General features: G+C 44.6%; 1 protein-coding gene across 2 annotated transcripts in view; it reads left to right on the forward strand.

Moving 5' to 3' along the window:
• Window positions 1-18,018, forward strand: part of PGPEP1L (pyroglutamyl-peptidase I like) — a 39,283-nt gene that overhangs the window by 15,167 nt on the left and 6,098 nt on the right. For both annotated transcript variants that reach the window (XM_073568774.1, XM_073568773.1), the window contains exons 2-3: window positions 14,934-15,019; window positions 15,455-15,507. In XM_073568774.1, coding sequence (XP_073424875.1) covers window positions 14,977-15,019; window positions 15,455-15,507 — 96 coding nt within the window. In that variant the 5' untranslated portion in view covers window positions 14,934-14,976. The remainder of the gene's footprint in view (window positions 1-14,933; window positions 15,020-15,454; window positions 15,508-18,018) is intronic.

Here is an 18,018-nt window from a genome sequence, read left to right on the forward strand (position 1 = left end):
AGGACGGGAGACTCTCGAGGCTTCAATACTTCCATTATGGCTCGGCGGCTACACACCAACCAGTTGGATCTACCACCACCACGCCAGCTACCAGGCTCCACTCAAGAATCAGTCCCTTATGTCCTTGTGGCAGATGAGGCCTTTCAGTTAACACAAAATGTCATGAGGCCATATCCCCGGCGCAACCTGGACCACCGGAGCAGAATTTTTAACTTGCGCCTATCACGTGCTCGGCGACTGGTGGAGTGTTCCTTTGGCATTCTTTGTGCCAAATGGCGGGTACTCCAGTCTGCCATTCAGCTGAGTGAACAAAATGTTGATGAACTTGTTAAAGCCTGTGTGGTTCTTCATAACTTCACCATGATACATGATTGTTCCTCCTCTGCTGGTGTTATGCGTGGGTCGGACAATGTGCGTAGGGCGAGACCACCTATCAACCCTCAACGTAGATCGCTCTCTGGGCTCAAAGTGTGTGATATTTTCACAAATTACTTTGTCACCTGAGGGGGAAACTTCTTGGCAAGAGCATGCTGTGTCTATGTTATAATTTTTTGGTTTATGTCTGTCTAAATATATATATTTAAACCCCTTATGATTCTATGACTGTTTAATTGCATTGGTAAGCGTATGTTAGTATGCTGGCACTTTTTTTTTTTTTGTTTCCTTTCTTTCAAGAAAAACATTATTGCCATATGATAAATGTGGCAATGGGCCAAATTGGCCTTTGTGCAGATGTGAACATTGGGTACAAATAACATTTTCTGACAAACAAAACAACCACAAAACCATTAGGCAATACCAAAATGGCAACATTATAAATTTTGGTAGGTCGGGGGGAGGAGAAGGCGGAAGACCAGCCTGTGTTTGCTGCTGGCTACTTTGCCCAACTTGGCCATCGCCCTGTGTGGGGGCATACTGTTGCCCATGATGTGGGTAGTGTACTGCCTCCTGGGATTGTGGTTGGTACTGGCCAGAGTGATACTGGAGAGGGGCCTCTTGTTGGGGCTGGTAGACCCATGTCTCATACCCACCAAAATAGCCATGTCGTCCCCAACCAGGTTGGGACCAGCCTCCAACACTGGGTGGGAACAAGTGGCCATATTGGTGAGGTTGGCTAGAGCCAGACATATGTGGCTGCTGTTGAAAAGGTTGGGTAGGGGGAGGAAGGGGGTGAGGTGTAGGCCCATGTATTTGAGGATCCTCAGAGCCTGCTTGAGCAAGCGTGTGTGTGTGTGGGGTGTCTAAGGCGCGTCAGATTTCTGAGTGAAAGCTGCCACCTCTCCAGATATTCAAATAACTCATATGGGGTATTGGGGTGTGTGCTTGCATCAAGCAGGATCTGAAAACATCCTCGAATATGTAGCCTCACCTCACAGGAAAGGGCTCGAAGATAAAGGGCCAGGCTGTAAGTATGCCTCCTCGCCATCATCATTATTGACTCTAGCCAGATAGTTCAGTACCCCTGTGTCAACATTGGTACGGGTATCTTGGGCAGGGATATGGCGCCTTCTTCTTACTCACCGGGATGGTCCTGTAGGCTGTGGGGAGCCCCGGATCTGGGCAGTTGCCCTGCTCCTCCTGTATGGCTGATGGTGCAGCAGCAGACGGTCCTGCTTGTGGATGTGGTCCTGGTAGTGGGGTTTGTGGTGCAGGCACTGGGTTTTCCTGAGAGGAATCTTCACCCATGATGGGCTCGGTATCTGAGCTAGTTCCTCTCTCTGTAAGGTTGGACTGAGTTCTGTTATGAAATAGAACAGAGCCAAAATGAAAGACATTTTTTTTTGTGGCCCTGTAAAGTATCTGGGTAATGTGGTGTGAGGTATCTACTTGCGCTGTCAGATCCAGAATAGGAGCGAGGAAGGAGAGGCGATCATAATAAATATATTTTCGCTTTGTGTGGCCCGCATCACCACTCCTGGCCCGCTGCTGAAGTTCCCGCCTGTATTGGTCGCGGATGCTGCTCCAGCGTCTCATCTCATTTTCCACTGCAACGTGACAGGAAATATTCTCAATTTCACATATTTGCTAGGTCAAATTTGCTACCAGTAGCCTTGGCATGTGGCCTTCTAGGGTGTGCTTTCTACCCAGGGTGGCATATATAACTGGGGCATCCTGGCCAGATACACAGGGTCACAATAGTTCAGGTATCAAGTAACTACATTTAATAACTTGGTTGGCTAGGAGGATGAGGAGCTTGCGGCCTGGGCCAAATTATGGCAGTGTAAAACCATGGGTCACATAAAAATCTACCCGCCTCATGAGGCAAAGAGTCCAAGCACAGGAGGGGAGGGGGGGGGGGGGCTGAATTCTAAATGCCTTTTTTGATGTGAGGTAATTTTAAACAGTTTTTGGGTTGTACTTACTCAGTTTCTGCTGCTCCTCACGTGGCCAATCAGCAAAATCGTGGAACATCTGGCAACATATGCGCCTCCATGATGCCTCCTTTCTTGCCCGGTTGGCATAATGGGCATCACGTTGGTCCCAGATTTCTGTCCGCTCCTGCACTAACACAATAAGCATCTTCATGACGCTGCAGGACTCCGTGGAGGCGTACATCCTGGATGTCTGGAGCGCTTTTTGAGCTAATTGGCATGTCTAAGCTTCCTGATGATGGATTGGCCCATTTCCTGTCACCTGCCAAAAGACCTGCGTATTTCTCGCAAGTCACACATGTGGTCCGTGTGTAATCCGTATTTTTTTGTGCACCCATAGACTTGCATTGGCGTACTACAGGTGTAGTACGCTGACAATCGCAGCATGCTGAGATTGGCACGGACCGTAGAATACAGAGGAGAATTATACGGCTGTTGGGAGCTGCCCCATAGAGAATCATTTGTCCGTGTGTAATGTGTGCTTTTAACGCATGTCACTCGTCCGTATTCCTCTCTAGTGTGACCCCTGGCCTAATACTAAATATATTGACTGTAAGACCCGTTAGTACTTCACTCAACAATACACACGTTAAAATAAAGAGCTAAAACACAGGGAGACAGGGATTGTGAAAAAAAAAAAAAAAATTTTAATAATAAAAACAATTTGAAATTTAACAAAAAAAAAGAAATGATGGGATTTACTTTTTGGGTCTGCGGGAGGCAGTTGCATTGTGATGGTAGGCTAGGCGTGGTTGGGGAAGTTGTTACTGGGGAAGTGACAGTCAATTGGGGGATTTTTCAGTCTGAAGAACGCATGCATACACATGTCCTTGCGTAACAATGCGTTCCCATAGACAGTAATGCCTTATCTTGACGCAATCAGGCGCATGGCTGCGCATAATTGACGCCGCAAAAATGCAACATGCTGCGTTTGCCGCACACCGCGAAATGGCACATACGTACACATCCGCATGCAAACGCATGTCCCTGCGTACAACATATTTTAAGATATGTAAGCATGATGCATGCGGATCATAAGCTGCGCACAGATACGCTAATGTGAAACCAGCCTAAAACATAGCAGAAGCATGGTCTTCAGTAGGCCACTGGCTGCCATCGCAACATTATCTGTACTCCGCTTCCAACCTCTTAAATGCCTCTGTCACAAACAGTGACCAATGCAGGCTGCGGGGCATACGTTCGTGCAGCACACTGCCCGATGCAGGTCAAGGATGAAGTTCACGTGAATGGTTTTATACTCGGACCAATGGTGCACATGGAAAAAATGAAAGTGCAGAATGCTCTGTTTTTCAGATCACACTCGCCCAGTGTAGCACTGGGGTGCCAAGGACCCACCAGTAATTGACTTCAGTTACATACAAATTTGACTTTACTCTCATTTACAAAATTACCTATGCGTCCATTTAAGAAACTGGGTCCTTTGTTAAATGAATGATGAGATGTTAATTTTTTTTTTTTTTTTGTACATAACGAATCAAGTGGATTGGGCCAACTACTGGTCATGTAGGACGGTGGGTCACCCACTCCTGCATGGGGGCCCATTGAGGGATTCACCCATTCCACTCTGAGATAGTTAGAGCTTGCACTTTCCCACTAAATGCATTGGGTCCATTTAATAAACTGATACCATACAGACACTAAGTATATCTGTTTTTTATTTATCCCTTGCAATTATTAACATAAGACATTTATTAAATTGTTGATGTAAAATCAGTGCCGTACAGATTTGTCATCCGAATGACAAAACAGATTTTTAAAGGGAATCTGTCACCCTTTCTTTGGAGTATGAGCTGCCAGCATTGACATCAGGGGCTTATCTACAGCATTCTGTAATGCTCTAGATAAGCGCCCCCCCCCCCCCCCGATGTAACGTGAAAAATAAGAAAAACACGTAGTGGCGCAGGTGCACTGCTCTGCCCTATTGAGGGCAGAGAAGAGTCCTGCAGTGCACAGGCGTCGGGAGAGGTCCGGCGCCTGCGCACTGCTCAACAGGGCAGAGCAGTGCGCCGAAGCCACTACAGGAAGAGAAGAAGAGGACTGCATCGTATGAAGATGGGAGGCGCCGGACCGCGACACCCATCGGACCGGACCGCCCCCTCCGGTAAAAATAATCTAACGTGATTTTCTTATCTTTCAGATTACATCGGGGGCTTATCTACAGCATTACAGAATGCTGTAGATAAGCCCCTGATGTCAATGCTGGCAGCTCATACCCCAAAGAAAGGGTGAAAGATTCCCTTTAAATAAATCTTGGACCAGATGTGGTCGATGTATTTACTGAGAAGATCTATGTCAGACTGACTAATCCTGATGCTAATTTTAATGAGCATTTGATGAGTCCAGCTAAATTAATTTTGATGCAAATTTTAACCCCTTCATGACCATTGACATATCTACGTAAAAGGTGCTGTCCCCTGCCTTTGTTGTGGGCTCTCACACCTAGAACCTCAAATTTGACCCAAAAGCCAAATATCCCTAACTTTAGTAGTATGTATTGATATTTTGACCAACTTAAACTGTAATTGTTCTGCTTTCTGTACTATAATCACGGAGTACAAAATGAAAACTATTGTTAAACCCCTTCAGGACCTTGTGGTTTTCAGGTTGTTTTTTTTTTCTTTGGTTTTTTTTTTTTGTCCCCCTTCTTCCCAGAGCCATAACCTCTCTTTCCAGGACGTCCCTCCTGACAGCACCACCAGGAGGTTGTCCTTCTTATCCTTGTTAGGGACAGGAACACAAGAGGTTAAATAGCCCCTCACCACCAACACCCTTCAGTGTTTTTCCTGTCCCTATCGGGGACAGACGCAGAGGAGCGCAGCGGTGCAAGTACCTGTGAAGCGTGAGACGTCGGATCCCGGTGGCAGGAGCTGCTGGGAGCGGTGCTCTCTCAGAGCATTTCGGGCGGCGATTTTCCCCCACCGCAGCAGCACTGAGACCGCTGGAGGTCCCTCAGCGCTAGGGTCGAGCTGGCTGCTCCCCGTCGGCACGCATCCCCTCGGAGGGCTGGGTGCCACAGCAGCTGCTGTTCCTGGCTGCAGGATGCCGGCGCCTCGGGTCCCGGATTTCCGGCACGCCACATCATTGGGGGCGCGCCGGTGACTACTTCCGGGTACAGAACATGGCAGCGCCCAGTGCGACGTGGCCCGGGCAGACAAGGGACCCCACAGGGTCGGCATTGCATGGATTCTGGCGCTCTGTACATGGAGGGACGTCGGCAAAGGGCGGAGAACAGACCCGCACAGATCCGCGCACTGAAGGTTGCGCAGCAGGCAGCTGCACTATCAACAGCAGCTGGGCTCAGAAGGAGGACTAATCAGATGTCTTGAAGCCGGGTAAGGCGACTACTTAAGACACACTGACGGACAGCACACTGACTCAGTAGGGATGAAAGGTGGTAGGCGTTCAGTCCCTAGTGCCAGATCCGGACCATGTGAGTAAAAGGGTAGTAGGGTTCCTTACAGTCTCCATACACAGACACACAGGACCCTCTTTCCTATATACAGTATATTTTGCACGACAAAGAGGCACCTAAGCATTCCACCTCGACCACCAGGAAAAAACCTAGCAAATGCCCCTTATGCTCGGCCAAGCTCCCGTCAGGACATGCAAAAAAGTTATGTGAGGACTGTATATTAGGACTCCTAAGACAAGAACAGTCCTCTCTCCTGGACAATGAGAGGAGGTGCAGTACACAGTCGCAGCACTGGTACCGGCACAATCCCCACGCCCTAAGAGGCCCAGATGGGAGCTGGAACAAAGTTCAGAGGAAGGAGAGGTGTCAGACTCCTCTGATCCTGACTCCGGCAATGGTTCCTCGGCAGCTCGTCTGGAAGAAAGGAAGAGATACCTTGTTTCTGCGGAAGATACAGATATACTCCTATAGGCAGTCCGAGATACAATGAAGGTAGAAGATTCTACAGAACCACGAACAACCCAAGATGAGGTGTTCGGAGGGCTGAGAGCCCGTAGAAATACAGTATTCCCTGTTAATAAACATATAACAGCGATGATATTGGTAGAATGGGAAGAATCGGGGAAGAAACTGATAGTCCCAAAAGGCTTCAGGTACCGTCTTCCTTTTGATCCAGAAGAGACAAAAGTGTGGGAGACAGTTCCGAAGATCGACATACCTGTAGCCAGAGTGTCAAAGAAAATGGCTATCCCCTTTGAGGATTCATCCGGCCTAAAAGATCAGATGGATAGGAGATCAGAGGACCTCCTCAAAGCCTGGGAAGCTTCAGCAGCAGTTATGAAAACTAACATGGCAGCCACCTCTGTAGCCAGATCAATGAGCTTATGGGTGGGGAACTAGAGGATCAGATTAGAGACAAAACCCTCAGAGAGGAGATCCTAAAATCACTACCTCTCCTGAGAATGGATACCGACTTCATGGCGGATGCCTCGGTGGAATCGGTCCGTTTTGCCGCAAGAAATAATGCCTTGTCTAATGCAGCAAAGCGGGCGCTGTGGCTGAGATCCTGGACAGGAGACACTCAGTCGAAGAACAAACTGTGCTCTATACCATTCTCTGGTCTTCGGGCCCGTATTAGATGAGCTACTTGAGAAAGCTTCCGATAAAAAAGGTTTTCCGGAGGAAAAGCCTAAATAAACGCCTTTTTTTCAGAGGACCCGCTCCCCTCCCAGACAGGACTATAGGGGAAAGGGAAAGTCTGGCAGGTGGAGCTAACCAAAGGGAGGAAGAGGGAGAAGTTCTCAGGAGCAGAAGGCAAGACCTACCAGAGAATGACGCCAGGAAGATAGGAGGGAGACTCTGTTACTTCCAAAACATCTGGAAGAATATTACCCAAAACCCATGGGTTCGGAATACGGTCGCAGAAGGTTACAAGATCGAGTTCACCGAGCGACCGCCCAGGAGATAGTGTGACCCACCAAAGACTGTTAAAAGACGTACAGGACCTGATAGACTTAGGGGCCATAACCCGAGTTCCCCATGCTCAGGGATTTCAGGGTCACTACTCAACATTATTCTCCATAAAAAAACCAGGAGGAGAATACCGGACCATAATAAATCTAAAGCCGTTAAATCGTTGGGTGACCTACAAAAGATTCAAGATGGAATCTCTAAAAGCAGTTATACCATTAATAAAAAAAAGGACTTGGTCATGTGCACCCTAGACCTAAAAAGTGCTTGTTATGTGCCCATCCACATATCTCACCAAAAATTCCTCAGGTTCGCGATAAAAAAATCACGGGAAAATACAACATTACCAGTTCCGTTGCTTGCCATTCGGACTCTCCTCGTCACCCCGGATCTTTACAAAACTCATAGCAGAGATCACGGCCCATCTAAGGAAAGAAATACCCTTTATCATACCGTACTTGGACGACCTGCTGCTGGTGGCAGACTCTCCAAACAAATGGAGCAAGACCTTACATCCACCATATCAGTCCTACAGAGCCTAGGATGGGTAATAAATTGGAAGAAGTCGAGCCTAACACCAGAAAGAGATGTTTCTCGAAGTCATACTGAACTCTGGGAAAGAATGTTCCTTCCTTCCCCTGCACAAACAGCAGGCAATCACACAGGAGGTCCAGTGGGACCAGAGACGCAAGTACATCTCCATAAGGAAAGCCATGAGAGTCCTGGGTCTCATGACTCCATGCATCTCCAGTGTACAATGGCGCCAGTTCCACTCAAGAATCCTACAAAGAGAAGTCTTGGCGACCTGGAACGGCAGAGAAAGATCACTAGACAAGAACATGAGACTCTCCGAGGAAGGAAAGCAGTCCCTTTCCTGGTGGACAAAACCTCGGAAAAGGAAGACCCTGGAGACTGTTGCCATGTACAAACATCACTACCGACACCAGTCTCAGAGGCAGGGGGGCTCACATGGAAGGTCAATACCTCCAGGGGACATGGGTCCCATCAGTACGCAACCGGTCCTCGAATTACAGAGAGCTCAGGGCAGTCTGGGAGTCGCTAAAAACATGCCAAGAACAACTGAAGGGTCAGAATGTCAGGATTTTCTCTGACAACTCGACTACAGTTGCCTTCCTTCAACATCAGGGAGGCCCCAGATACCGTCAACTTCAGGACCTAGTGCACGAGATCTTTTGCTGGGCAGAATGGACAATAACCTCAGTTACGGCAGGCCACCTGAAAGGATCCAGAAATCAGGTAGCCGACTTCCTGAGCATAGAGAAGATCCAACCTTCAGAGTGGTCACTAAGTGAGGAGGTCTTCACACAGCTATCCCAACACTGGGGGACACCAGAGATCGACTTATTCGCCACAAAGAATTCAAAAAACAAAATTCTTTACGCTCAGCCCGGCAGACAACCCAACAGTAGACCCTTTTAGCTCAGGAATGGAAGATGGAGCTCGCTTACGCCTTCCTGCTGCTCCCTCTTGTACCAAGGGTCCTAAGAAAGATCCAGGAAAGCAGAGCATCAGTAATATTGATCCTTACTGGCCCAAAAAAGCTGATTCTCCTTACTAAAATGGATGGCACGGGAAGACCTGATACTATTACCAGCGAGACGTGACCTGTTAACTCAGGGACCCTTAGTTCATCAGAAACCAGAAATGTTACAATTATCAGCCTGTATTCTGAGGCGGAGATCCTAAAATCAAAAGGACTCTCTAACTTAGTAATATCTACGATGCAGAACAGTAGAAAGCCGGTAACCTCAGCTATATACCAAAAAATCTGGAAAACATTCTGTTCTCAATGTAAGGGGCCAGTATCGGTCATCCGGGGTCCAGATATCCCGCAGATTCTCGACTTTCTCCAGTCGGGCTTTGACAAAGTACTAAGGCCTAGTACGCTGAAAGTACAGGTGTCAGCCTTAGGCTCATACTCCGACTTCCCCCTAGCCAATCATCCCTGGGTAGTGAGGTTCATAAAAGCCTCTCAGCGGATGAGACCCACAATCCGTAGCTCGATAGGGATAGACGCATAGGGGAGATTCAGGCCCTGTCTTTAGAGCATCCATATTTGAAGATCCAGGAAGACTGCATCGTCTTAAAATTAAATCCAGCCTCTCTTCCCAAAGTGGTTAGACTTCCTCCGGAGTCAATAAATTGTACTACCGGCTTTCTGCCAGAATTACAACAACGAGAAGGAATGCTCTCTCCACCTCTTGGACGTTAAAAGAGCTGTCCTCCAATACTTGGATGTTACAAAAGACTGGAGAGTAGACTCTAACCTCTTCATCCAGATGGCAGGCAAAAACAAAGGGAAGAAGGCATCGAAAGCTACCCTGGCTAGATGGTTGAAGTCAGTGCAGCATTTGTGTCGGCGGGAGAGACTCTGCCAGAAAACCTTAGAGCCCATTCTCTAAGAGCAGTTTCTGCCTCATGGGCAGAGAGCGCGGGAGCATCTATGGACCAGATATGCAGGGCCGCAACCTGGTCTAGATTTAATACCTTTTGCAAACATTTTAAATTAAATGTTAAGGCAAATCCTCAGACAGTCTTTGGGAGGAAAGTCCTCCAGGCTGTAAGCCTGCCCTAGTTGGAGTAATTTGGTAATTCTTCTGGTGGTGCTGTCAGGAGGGGCGTCCTGGAAAGTTGGAATTAGTCCTACTGGTAATGGTATTTCTAGGAGTCCATCATGACAGCACCCCTTATATACCCTCCCTTGAATTTCCTATCTGATATGTGATGTAACATGTGTGGTAGGAGGTTCAATAAAATTACGTTGCATCCATCCTGGTGTGGTACTTAGAAAATCGCTGAAGGGTGTTGGTGGAGAGGGGCTATTTAACCTCTTCTGTGTTCCTGTCCCTATCAAGGATAAGAAGGACAACCTCCTGGTGGTGCTGTCATGATGGACTCCTGGAAATACCATTAACCGGTAGGACTAATTCCAACTTTCCAGGACGTCACTCCAACAAACTTTTTTCAAAATCTTTGTATAAAAACATGAACAACCAACAGCAAAAAAAAAAAAAAAAATGGCATGGGTCCCAGACACCTGTGTGTACCTTAGTCATTGCTTTTTTGCTGTCGGTTGTCCATGTTTTTATACGAAGATTTTAGAATAAAGCTCGTTGGAGTGCAACCTGTTGGTGTTGGATTTTTTACTACTGATTTAACCCCCCCCCCCATTTTCCAGTACACGATATGATAAAACCAAAGTGCGGTAAAATTGCAAAAAAGTGCAATTCCACAATTATCATTTTTTACCATGCTCACTAAATGCTAAAACTGACCTGCCATTATGATTCTCCAGGTCATTATGAGTTTGCAGACACCAAGCGTATAGGTATATATTTTTTTTTTTTTTTTTTTTTTTCCAACCTTTGTGCTTGCTTCAATAGTCTCCATGGGAGAAGCTGCCATCAGATCACCTGAGCTACACATTAGCAGGGCTGAAGCCCTGCTATGTCTAGCAGAAATGCTCATCTGCTATGAGCGTCGGCCACGGGGTGGCGCTCCTAATAGTTTGGCAATTACAACCACTGGGGTCTCCTGCAACCCCGAGTTGTCATGCCAACCCATCGGCGCCCCATGGTCATGTGACACAGGCGCCATTGGGTGGGATTAGTGATGCGCTTCCGACGTGCCATGTTAAATGCCGCTGTTGGAGATTGACAGCAGCATTTAACATGTTAGGGGCACATGTCAGCTTATAAAATCAGCTGACTTGTCAGGAAACATGCGGGCTCAGCGCCAGAACCCGCATGGAATGCAGGGACAAGACCTATGACGTAAATATGTCATAGGTCGTGAAGGGGTTAAAAAAAAGTTCTATGTTTAACATGATCAGATAAACGCCAGAAATGCAGCTTTTCTCTCATTTCCCCACTCCAAAAAAATCAAATTCAATTAAAATATTGCATATTCCCTGAAATGATGCCAATAAAAACTACAACTGACACCGCTCCATCAATGTGTTTAAAAAAAAAAAAAAAAAGGGTCTCAGAAAATGTGAATAATCCAAGTAAAAGCAAAACAACCCTTCATAAGTTCAACACCATAATTGGCCTGACCTGCAATTATTACTAGATTACTATGGGACGATGTTCAGAGTAAAAACTCAGTCCTTTTTTTCTTTTTTTTTCTTTAATCCATAATATTGAAAATTAGAAAATCATATGGCTGTTATCAGCTTATCACTAGGATGACTGCGGTTTGCCTTACTACTGCCCTTCAGTGTACACACAATGCTGATACATGGATTCCACATTTATACATCTGTCGTATATACGGAGGCTGTGACTTGCTCCTTATTCAGGGTTGAGGAAACACTTAGGGTTTTGTACTCAGATCTGCTGGTGTAGTTCTTTGTACCAACAGAAGAGAAGCATTCAGTGCGACTTCTGCGCAGGTGGAGTTATAAGGATCTAGATTTGTCTTTTGACTAGTTTCACCAGAAAGAGACTGCAATGTAGGTTTGTTTCAAAAGACAGCACATCTCAGTAAATTAGAATACTTTATAACACCAGCTTGAAAAAATGATTTTAAAAGTTCGAAATGTTGGCCTATTGAAATGTATGTTCAGTAAATGCACTCAATACTTGGTCGGGGCTCCTTTGGCATCAATTACTGCATCAATGCGGCGTGACATGGAGATCAGCCTGTGGCACTGCTGAGGTGTTATGGAAGCCCAGGTTGCTTTGATAGCAGCCTTGAGCTCGTCTGCATTGTTGTGTCTGGTGTCTCTCACCTTCCTCTTGACAGTACTCCATAGATTCTCTATGGTGTTAAGGTCATGCTAGTTTGCTGGCTAATCAAGCACAGTGACACTGTTGTTTTGTAAACCAGGTATTGGTACTTTTGGCAGTGTGGACAGGTGCCAAGTCCTGGTAGATAATAATTTTCATCTACAATAAGCTTGTTGGCAGAAGGAAGCATGAAGTGCTCTAAAATTTTGTGGTAGACAGCTGCGCTGACTTCGGTCTCTGTCCTGGGCCCTGTATTGCTCAACATCTTTATCAACGATTTAGATGAAGGAATTGAGGGTAAACTGATTAAATTTGCTGATGACACAAAGCTAGGAGGGATAGTTAATAGTAGAGTATAGAGAGAGAGGATTCAAAAAGATATAAATAAACTGGAGCAGTGGGCAGCACATAAAAACCATTCTGTTAACAGGGAAAAATGCAAAGTACTACATCTGGGCAATAAAAATGAAAAAAGCATATACAGAATGGGAGGAATAGGGCTAAGCAACAGCACATGTGAAAAAGACTTGGGTATACTAATAGATCACAGACTGAATATGAGTCAACAGTGTGATGCAGCAGCAAAAAAGGCAAATGCAATTCTAGGATGTATTAACAGAAGCATACAGTCTAGATCACATGAAGTCATTATTGCTCTCTACTCCTCTTTGGTCAGACCTCCTCTAGAATACGGTGTCCAGTTTTGGGCGCCACATTTTAAAAAAGACATCAACAAACTGGAGCAAGTTCAGAAAAGAGCGACCAGAATGGTGACCGGTCTGCAAACCCTGTCTTATGAGGAAAGGTTGCAGGATTTGGGAATGTTTAGCTTGCAAAAGAGAAGACTGAGAGGAGACTTAATAGCTGTCTACAAATATCTCAAGGGCTGTCACATTGTAGAAGGATCATCTTTATTCTCATTTGCACAAGGAAAGACTAGAAGCAATGGGATGAAACTGAATGGAAAGAGACAGATTGGATATTAGAAAAAACTTTTTGACGGTTAGAGTGATCAATGATTGGAACAAGCTGCTACGAGAGGTGGTGAGTTCTCATTCAATAGAAGTCTTCAAACAGAGGCTGGACAGACATTTGTCTGGGATGATTTAGCAAATCCTGCTTTGAGCAGGGGGTTGGACCAGATGGCCCAGGAGGTCCCTTCCAACTCTACCATTCTATGATTCTAAAACACAGTGGACCTACACCAGCAGATGACATGGCTCCCCAAACCAACACTGATTGTGGAAACTTCACACAAGACCTAGGAAATCAAGGTCCCAGAGTCTGGAGGAAGAGTGGAGAGGCACACAATCCAAGCTGCTTGAGATCTAGTGAAAGAACTGAAATTAACTTTTTGATATTCTAATTTTGTGAGATGAACCTGTATATAAGGATTCTCTCTCTATGAAAACTCATGATCACTAGGAGCCTTTTTTTTTTTTTTTTTTTTCTTTTCAAAAAAGGAGATAATGTTACTGTAAACAGAACCTTAGAAATATTGGCCTAGCATCTTTCTTCCTTGACAGTATTCAAACAAATCCCAAATATTACAGACATGCCTAGTAATATCTAATCTCCATTGGTCATTTGGTTTGGATTCTCTAGGACTTGGTGTTTGTCACATTTGAAGACCTTCTAACACATGGGACATGCAGCCCCCATGAGGAGGAGCCTCTCCCATGCTAAATTTGAAAGGATTTACTAATATAATTAAGTGACATTTGTTACTCCAATCATTACATTGTCATTAGTCGAACTGTCAATTTCAGCTAAATCAACCATCTAATTTGTGTTCTCTCCTCTGACAGCTCTTATCCAAGAAGGTGAGGCTACATACACACTTGTTTTACTCGCTTATAAAGAGCCATTAATACCACAGCGCTTTACAGACATTGTCATTACTGTTCCCATTAGGGCTCACAATCTAGATTCCCTATCACTGTCTTTAGTGTGTGGGAGGAAACCCACGCAAACACGGGAAGAACATACAATTTCCTTTCAGATGTTGTCTTTAGAGAGACTTAAATGGAACTTGTCAGGTCCCCCATGCCCTACAACACAGTAGCACTCACTCATTTATGAGTACAGTAAATTGCAGGAGAAATGTTTGTGCTCAAAACTTAACTCAGCTTATGCTCTACATCTGGCCAAACAAGCATACTGCACCACCCTCATCACATCACATCACTATCCCACAATTCAACATTTTTCTATCATGTTTGACATAGAACTTCATTCCCCGTATCCAATCGCTCACTCGCTCATGTCGCCTGCATCTTGAAAACATCTCTAGGATCCAACCTTTTCTCACCTTTGAAAATGCAAAACTCTTACTATCGCTCTTATTCATTCTCATCTGAACTACTGCAACTAATCGGTCTCCTTCTAACCAAACGTTCTCTCTAATCCGTCCTGAATGCGGCAGTCAGGTTCCCATTTCTGTCCAGCTGCTTCTCCGATGCCTCCACATTGTGCCAGTCATTGCACTAGTTACCCATCTGCTACAGAGAAGAATTTAAGCTTTTCACCCACAAAGCTCTCTACAGTTCTTCACAACCATACATCTCCTCTCTCTTTTCTATCACATTACCTGTGCTCTCCATTCTGCAACTGATCTAAGACGAACATCCTCCATAATCCAAACCTCCTACTTAGGCTGAGTGCAGACGGACTTTTTAGCCCTGCGGATTTTTCCGCACAGAATGGAAGAAATCCGCAGGTCAAATGACCTGCATTTTTCGTGCCCCCTTTTCTTATAGATTGTAAGCTTGCAAGTAATACCCTCAGTCCTCCTGTAACTCATGTTGAACCATGTGTTACTAAGCAATGTCTTTATTGTCTGTACATGTCATTTATAAAGTGATGTGGAATATGTTGGCTCTATAGAAATTTTATTATATCTTGCAGGGTCTGACATTTTGAGAATCGACACTAGCAGACTGATTAGCTCATGGCTTCCAATTCAAACAGTCCTAACCTCATTGTTGTCACTGGTAAGTCAGTGGTAAAAACTGAATTGTAGTGGATGAGCAAGCAGTCATCTTCCATGTCAGATTTAGGTTTTAGTTCTGCTTAGGATCAGTGTTCTGACAGGACATTACTTACCAACTTTTTATGTTTGAGGCAGACACTATTTATGAAGTCCCAGCACCATACATCCAAATCACATGGCATAGTGGCCGGGGCTTCAGAGACCAACTCTTTATCATAAGTATTTTTCACAACTTTCTAACTGCGTTGAGTTAATATTGAAGCTACAAGAGGTTTATACAGAACATTTGTTGTCGTGTATAGAATGGAACAGAACACTTTTCTCTTGTCTATAGTAAGGTGAGGATGCCAGGACATGTCTACACATGGATTGGTAAAGTATTAATGGAGCTGAATTTTTGTCCAACAATGTCTTTTTTTTCTTTTTTATTGCAAAGGTTTTGGCCCATTCAGAAATCATTTGGTAAACTCAAGTTGGGAAGCAGTGAAGGTAATCACCCATACAAATTTTTAGAAGTCATTTTGTTGCATGCTTGCTTTACCTTAAAGGGGTTTTCCCACAGACAAGTCAGTTTTAACTAATAAATTGTGGAATAATAAGTTTCACAATAAGTTTTCCAATTGGATGTTTTAAAAACAATCTTCCTGTGCTGAGATAATCTTATAAATGTGCCACTGCTGTGTAATGGCTGTGTCTGACCGTACAGCAACATGGTCTGATCATACCACAGCTCCTGGGCAAGGGAGGAAGCAAAAGAGAAGATACAGACAGGACAGAATGGGATCACCGCTGACTCTTTAGCATAAAATATTGCTTAAACAGGCAGTGAAATGCTATCCCTCACCAAAAGGATCAGCTGTAATACTGTGCTGTTTGTCTGTATATGGTCTTTTGCATTCTCCCCTGCCCAGGAGATGTGGTATGATCAGACCATGCTCCTGTACGGTCAGATATGGACAACAGGCCTGTTTCACACGTCCTGATATTTCCGGAACTGGAAAGCCAGTATCGGAGAGATCAGTGTCCGTGTGTGTAATACAACCCCTGGCAAAAAATTATGTAGTCACTGGCCTTGGAGGATGCTCATTCAGTTGTTTAATTTTGTAGAGAAAAAGCAGATCACAGACATGGCACAAAACTAAAGTCATTTCAAATGGCAACTTTCTGGCTTTAAGAAACACTAAAAAATCAAGAACAAAAATTGTGGTAGTCAGTAATTTTAAACCAAGCATAGGGGAAAAATTATGGAATCATGAAAAACAAACCAACAAAAAAAACACTCCAACACATCACTAATTTAGTATTTTGTTGCACCACCTCTGGCTTTTATAACAGCTTGCATGGACTTAATGAGTGTCAAACAGTACTCTTCATCAATCTGGCTCCAACTTTCTCTGATTGCTGTTGCCAGATCAGCTTTGCAGGTTGGAGCCTTGTCATGGACCATTTTCTTCAACTTCCACCAAAGATTTTCAATTGGATTGAGATCCAGACTATTTGCAGGCCATGACGTTTACCTTATGTGTCTTTTTTTCAAGGAATGTTTTCAGTTTTTGCTCCATGGCAGGATGCATTATCTTGAAAAATGATTTTATCATCCCCCAAACATCCTTTCAATTGATGGGATAAGAAAAGTGTCCAAAATATCAACATAAACTTGTGCATTTATTGAAGATGTAATGACAGCCATCTCCCCAGTGCCTTTACCTGACATGCAGCCCCATATCATCAATGACTGTGGAAATTTGCATGTTCTCTTCAGGCGGTCATCTTTATAAATCTCATTGGAATGGCACCAAACAAAAGTTCAAGCATCATCACCTTGCCCAATGCAGATTCGCGATTCATCACTGAATTTGACTTTCATCCAGTCATCCACAGTCCACGATTGCTTTTCCTTAGCCCATTGTAACCTTGGTTTTTTTTTCTGTTTAGGTGTTAATGATGGCTTTCGTTTTAGCTTTTCTGTATGTAAATCCCATTTCCTTTAGGCGGTTTCTTACAGTTCAGTCACAGACATTGACTCCAGTTTCCTCCCGTTTGTTTGTTTTGTTGTGCAATTCCTGTTTTGGAGAAATATTGCTTTAAGTTTCCGGTCTTGACGCATTGATGTATTCCTTGGTCTACCAGTATGTTTGCCTTTAACAACCTTCCCATGTTGTTTGTATTTGGTCTAGATTTTTAGACACAGCTGACTGTGAACAACCAACATCTTTTGCAACATTGCGTGATGATTTACTCTCTTTTAAGAGTTTGATCATCCTCTCATGTTTCAATTGACATCTCTTGTGTTGGAGCCATGATTCATGTCAGCCCATTTGGTGCAACAGCTCTCCAAGGTGTGCTCACTCCTTTTTAGGTGCAGATTTAATTTGATGCAGGTGTTAGTTTTGGGAATGAAATTTACAGGGTGATTCCATAATTTTTTCCTTATGCTTAGTTTAAAAAAGTAACCATTACTGACTACCACATTTTTTTGTTCTTGATTTCTTTTAGTGTTTTTTAAAGCCAGAAAGTTGCCATTTGAATTGACTTTAGTTTTGAGCCATGTCTGTGATCTGCTTTTTTTTCTACACAATTAAACAACTGAATGAGCGTCCTCCAAAGTTGGTGATTATATAATTTTTGCCAAGGGTTGTACTTGTGGCAACAGTCTGCTGCATCAGTACCACAGGTACCGGTGCCAGAGAAGCAGTGGTACAGTTAACACTGTTCCCCGGCTCCGGGTGCTGAAGACTGCCCTCATCATTCTCTCCTCCTCTACCAGCAATCAGTGCGAGTAGAGGAGAACATTGAGTTATATTCAACTGATAACAGCGAGAGCATGCGGCAGCTGATGGGACTATTACTGCCGCTAAATGCAGTGAGAGCAGGCAACGGCTGATGGAAGTATTCATCAGCTGCCGCCAACGATATAAATAAATGAAAAATCGGGCATGTGTTTCCTGTATTTTTGATAACCAGTCAGGCAGAACGGACAACTGTCAGCGATAGCAAGGC

Source organism: Dendrobates tinctorius, unplaced genomic scaffold (genome assembly GCF_039654945.1).
Source record: "Dendrobates tinctorius isolate UK_male_01 unplaced genomic scaffold, ASM3965494v1 ptg000022l, whole genome shotgun sequence".
Lineage (NCBI taxonomy): Eukaryota > Metazoa > Chordata > Amphibia > Anura > Dendrobatidae > Dendrobates > Dendrobates tinctorius.